Below are 5194 nucleotides of genomic sequence, written 5' to 3'. Positions count from 1 at the left end.
AAAAATAAATATATAATAATTAATAAATTTATAATTCAAATATCATATTAGATATTTTTAAAATTTAAATATCAAATTAAATATTTTACTATAAAGATCATTTTTAATATTAATTTTAAAAAATAAAAACTAATTAAAAATAAGACACATGATTATCTTTTCATCTTATTTGCGAAGTTAAAAAAATTACAATATCGATATATCAAAAAAATAAAATTTGTTTTTAAATTTGATTTAAGGTGTTCTCAAACTTTTTCTGAATATAATTATCTCCTTCAATGATTTTAAGGACGCATTTTTTTCATATAGATTTAATGAATTCGAAATTTTATTAAACCTTGAAAAGAAAAAAGAATCCTCTTCTTAAGGACTGGATTATTGTTTCTGTTTATTTCTCGTTACTTTTATGATTCGTCCGAGAGCTTCTCGTCAACTAAGTTATTAATTTTTAGGTCAAATAAGCATTTGATTTTATAACTACTGTTTCACAACTAAATGTAAAATATAATAAATATAGTTAAGAAAAAAACAACGTTATTACTTAATTAATGCAAAAAAAAAAAAAACATTTTTAAATCTTTTTGAACTATTATCTCGTAAAAATACTACTTCATTATTTGCAATGAAAAGAAAAGTAAAATTGTAAAATGATAAATTTTCAAATTTTAATATTTTTGCAATTACCAAACAACATTTTTATATGTAATGTTTAACTTTCAGTGAAATATCAAACAGCTCTTATAATTTAAATTCAATAGTTATCAATTTTAGTGTTAAAAATAGAATATTTAATTTTTCAGTTTAGTAAATAGAACCTGAATCTCATTATCTCTTTTATTAGTTGTACAAATCGAGTATTTATAATTTCGTCATTGTTATTTTGGTCGAATGATTAACGAATTCTTCTGTCAAATATAAATCGATATGCCGTTGATCATGTTGATTGATGCTAGTTCAGGGTAAATCAAAAATAAAATTTTTTTTTTCTTTTTTTTAAAATGGTAATCATACGATATAATTAACATTATAAATATTTTTTAAATTATATTAAAATATTTAATACAATATCTTAATTTAAAAAAACTTTAATCTAATATTTAAATTATAAATTTATTAATTAATTTGATAATATTTTTAATTTAATTAAATTTTAAATAATAATATATAACGAATAAATAATCTTTCAAATATCATAATAATTAATAAATTTATAATTAAACTGTGGCATTAAAAATTTTAATAAAATACATTCAAATCTTTAAGTTTTAAACATAATTCAACTTAAGTGCATTAATTTAAAAAATAGACATCATGTCTCAAAACTTTTTAATTACTAAGATACTAAAATTTTTATATTAGTTAACTTCGTTAAAAGGTTCGTTAAAATATTATTTTACTCATAAAAAATCAATATTTTTAAATATTCACATAAAATGATTATTTATAATAATAATTTTTTCTTAAAATATATTAATAATATATAAAAAAATTCGGTGCAATATATAAAAATAAAATTCACAATTATAAATAACATTTTTTCAACCAAATATTTTTTCTTATTATATTTATGTTAATATATGTTCTTATTATAATATTTTTTTCTTATTATAATTTTCAATTTTGTTTTTATATATTGCACCTAAAAATCTATTTTATATATTATTAATATATTTTATATATTTAAAAAATTTATTATTATAAATAATTATTTTATGTGAGTATTTGCTTATTATAAGTTACATGTTTTTATAGGTACTGTAATATATAAAAACAAAATTTATAATTATAAATAATATTATTTTTCAACCAAATATTTTTTTCTATTATATGTTACATGTTCTTATTATGACATTTTTTTCTTATTATAATTTTAAAATTTATTTTTATATATTGCACCTAAAAATCTTTTTTATATATTATTAATATATTTTATATATTTTAAGAAAAGCTATTATTATAAATAATTATTTTATATGAGTATTTGCTTATTATATATTACATGTTCTTATTATAACATTTGTTTTTATTATAATTCACAATCACAAATAACATTTGTTTCAACCAAATATTTTTTTCTTATTATATGTGATATATTCTTATTATAACATTTTTTCTTATTATAATTTTGAACTTTTTTATATAGTGCACCCAAAATTTTTTTTTATATATTATTAATATATTTTATATATATATTTTAAAAATTATTATTATAAATAATTATTCTATGTGAGTATTTGCTTATTATAAGTTACATGTTCTTATTATAACATTTTTTATTATAATTTTGAATTTTGTTTTTATATATTACACCTAAAAATCATTTTTATATATTATTAATATATTTTATTGGTTTTAAGAAAAAATTATTATTATTATAAATAATTATTTTATATGAGTATTTGCTTATTATATGTTACATATTCTTATTATAATATTTTTTTTATTATAATTATGAATTTTGATTTTATATATTATACCTAAAAAATCTTTTTTATATATTTTTTAAAAAATTATTATTAAAATAATAATTTTATATGAGTATTTAAAAATATTGATTCTTTAGTGATAAAATGATCTTTTAATGAATTTTTTTAATGAAGTTAACTAATAAAAAGATCTTAATATATTATTAATAAATTATTATTTTTTGATTTATTAATAATAAATAAAATTTATATATCAACAGTGTATCAAATATAAATTTTTAAATAAAATATTTTGAAACTGAAAATTTACTTTTTAAATTAATAAATTTGAATTGAATTATATTTAAAATTTGTGGATATATTTTATTTTAAAAAATTTAAAAGATAAGAAATGAAATTGAACATTTCGGAGAACCCCGTCGTCGTAAGATCTAACCGATCTATTAAGAAAATGCTTACGCTTTACTGTAGATTTCTTCATGTTTTGGTTTGTCTCTTTCTCTTTCCTTCCCCGTTGGCCGTTGCCAACTAACCACAGTAGACAGCTCCCTTAATTTGCTATATATAAATACTACCCCACCCTCTCTGCTGCAATCTACCCAACCTCACTCGTAAGTCAAAACTTTGTTTCCATGGTTCTTCTCTTCAAAAATCTGCCCTTTCCTTCCGTTCTCCTTGTCTTTCTTTCCTTCCTCACTTCTTTATGCTCTCTCTCAACACAAAACCAGAACACCTCCGTTTCCTTCTCTTTTCCACTTACTTCCCTCCGTTTATCTCGTAACAATGTTCAAACTCTGTACCCTTTTTTTGTTTCGGAAGGCAGCCAAAACCCAGGCCTTCGGCCAACCCCATCTTCATATAATTTTAAAACAACGTTCAAGTATTCAATGGCTTTGGTAGTGGCTCTACCTATAGGCACTCCACCGCAGACTCAGCAGATGGTGTTGGACACTGGCAGCCAACTCTCTTGGATTCAGTGCCACAAAAAGGTTGGACAAAAGCCGCCTCCTCCGGCGTCGTTTGATCCTTCTCTTTCCTCTTCTTTTTCTGTTTTGCCATGTAACCATCCTCTCTGTAAGCCTCGAATTCCCGATTTTACCCTCCCTACATCTTGCGACCAGAACCGTTTATGCCACTATTCTTACTTCTACGCCGATGGAACACTTGCTGAGGGCAACCTCGTCAGAGAAAAGTTCACGTTTTCACGTTCCCAAAGCACCTCTCCTCTGATCCTTGGTTGTGCCACGGATACCAGCGAAGACAAGGGTATTTTGGGAATGAATCTTGGACGATTATCTTTTGCTTCCCAAGCTAAAATTTCCAAGTTTTCTTACTGTGTGCCGACTCGTCGAATGCAACCGGGGATTTCACCCACCGGGTCGTTTTTTCTCGGTGCAAACCCAAATTCCATCGGGTTTCAGTATATTAACCTTTTGATTTTCCCTGAAAGTCGAACCATGCCTAATATGGATCCTTTGGCTTACACCCTTCCAATGCAAGGGATAAGAATAGGAGCCAAAAAACTGCCAATTCCCACATCCGCTTTCCGCCCCGATGCAGGAGGGTCGGGCCAAACCATGATCGATTCGGGTTCCGAATTCAGTTACTTGGTTGATGAGGCCTATAACAAGGTGAGGGAAGAGGTGGTGAGACTGGTAGGTCCCAAGCTTAAGAAGGGTTTCGTGTACGGAGGAGTAGCTGACATGTGTTTCGATGGCGGTAACCCAATTGAGATCGGACGGTTGATAGGCGACATGATGTTGGAGTTTGAGAAAGGGGTGGAGATCACCGTTGAAAAGGAGAGGATGCTAGCTGATGTTGGAGGTGGGGTCCATTGCTTGGGGATCGGACGGTCGAATACGCTTGGGATTGCAAGTAACATAATCGGAAACTTTCATCAACAAAATCTGTGGGTGGAATTTGATCTAGCGAATAGGAGAGTGGGATTCGGTAAGGCTGATTGTAACAGAGCAGTATAGAGGCATTATTATGGTGATTTATTTTTGGTACACTTTTTGATTTTGATGAGAATGGGGTACTAGACCAAGATGATAGGGTCTAAATGAATGTAGATGACACGTGTCACGTGTTGAAAATGGCTTTGGTGATCCGTATTTGACATTATAACATGGAGGTTTTAAGCATGCATGTACTTTAGTTCCTGTGTTGTGTGGTGTTAGTTGTTGGGATGAGTTGTTGGGATGAGAAGGGAGACTATATGTAATTATAAGAGTGTATATATGTAAAATTATGTTATAAAAAAATCATCGTTTATTTATGCTTTGCTCTCTCATACCTTCACTATTTTTTATTTTTTTTTTTGGCTTTTTTATTTGTTTTATTTTAATAATACATATCACAAAATGATTGTCAAAGAAGTACTATTAAAAAAATAATAGAAGAAAATAGTATTATAGACTGCAGGCGGCAATTAACAAGGACAACTGCAAATCACAGGTCAAATGGAAAATGACACAAAATTTTGGTTAGAACGATAATAACAAAATAAAAGGCTTTGGATTGGTGACGGTCATCACGAAATTCAACAACTTTCTTTGTTTGATTTGGTGGAAACAGACATCTCTCCAGCCGAAGTGATTGTTCATGTATCAACACCTTAAAATAGGAATGTATCACTTCACTCCGCTGCTCCATCATATATATTGTAAACTTTTGGTCTTCCCTCCCATCACTTTCCGTCTTATCCTTTTTTTAAAATATGCTTTAGTACAAGAACATCGTAAGGTTAATTAAAAATCAATTTCAAT

The 5194-nt window shown here is 26.7% G+C and overlaps 1 protein-coding gene across 1 annotated transcript; it reads left to right on the top strand.

Annotated features, from left to right (window-relative positions):
- Window positions 1–2826: 2826 nt before the first annotated feature.
- LOC111313617 (aspartic proteinase PCS1-like) lies at window positions 2827–4704 on the top strand. The gene has a single exon (XM_022914290.2). It carries the CDS (start codon window positions 3059–3061, stop codon window positions 4403–4405), a length of 1347 nt encoding a protein of 448 aa, XP_022770025.2. The 5' UTR covers window positions 2827–3058; the 3' UTR covers window positions 4406–4704.
- Window positions 4705–5194: the final 490 nt, after the last annotated feature.

The sequence above is a fragment of the Durio zibethinus genome, chromosome 23 (genome assembly GCF_047325235.1).
Source record: "Durio zibethinus cultivar Kanyao isolate XHJ-2024 chromosome 23, ASM4732523v1, whole genome shotgun sequence".
In the NCBI taxonomy this organism is placed as follows: Eukaryota; Viridiplantae; Streptophyta; class Magnoliopsida; order Malvales; family Malvaceae; genus Durio; species Durio zibethinus.
The sequence above is the reverse complement of the archived record's forward strand: the minus strand, read 5'-3'. Positions and strand labels throughout refer to the sequence as shown.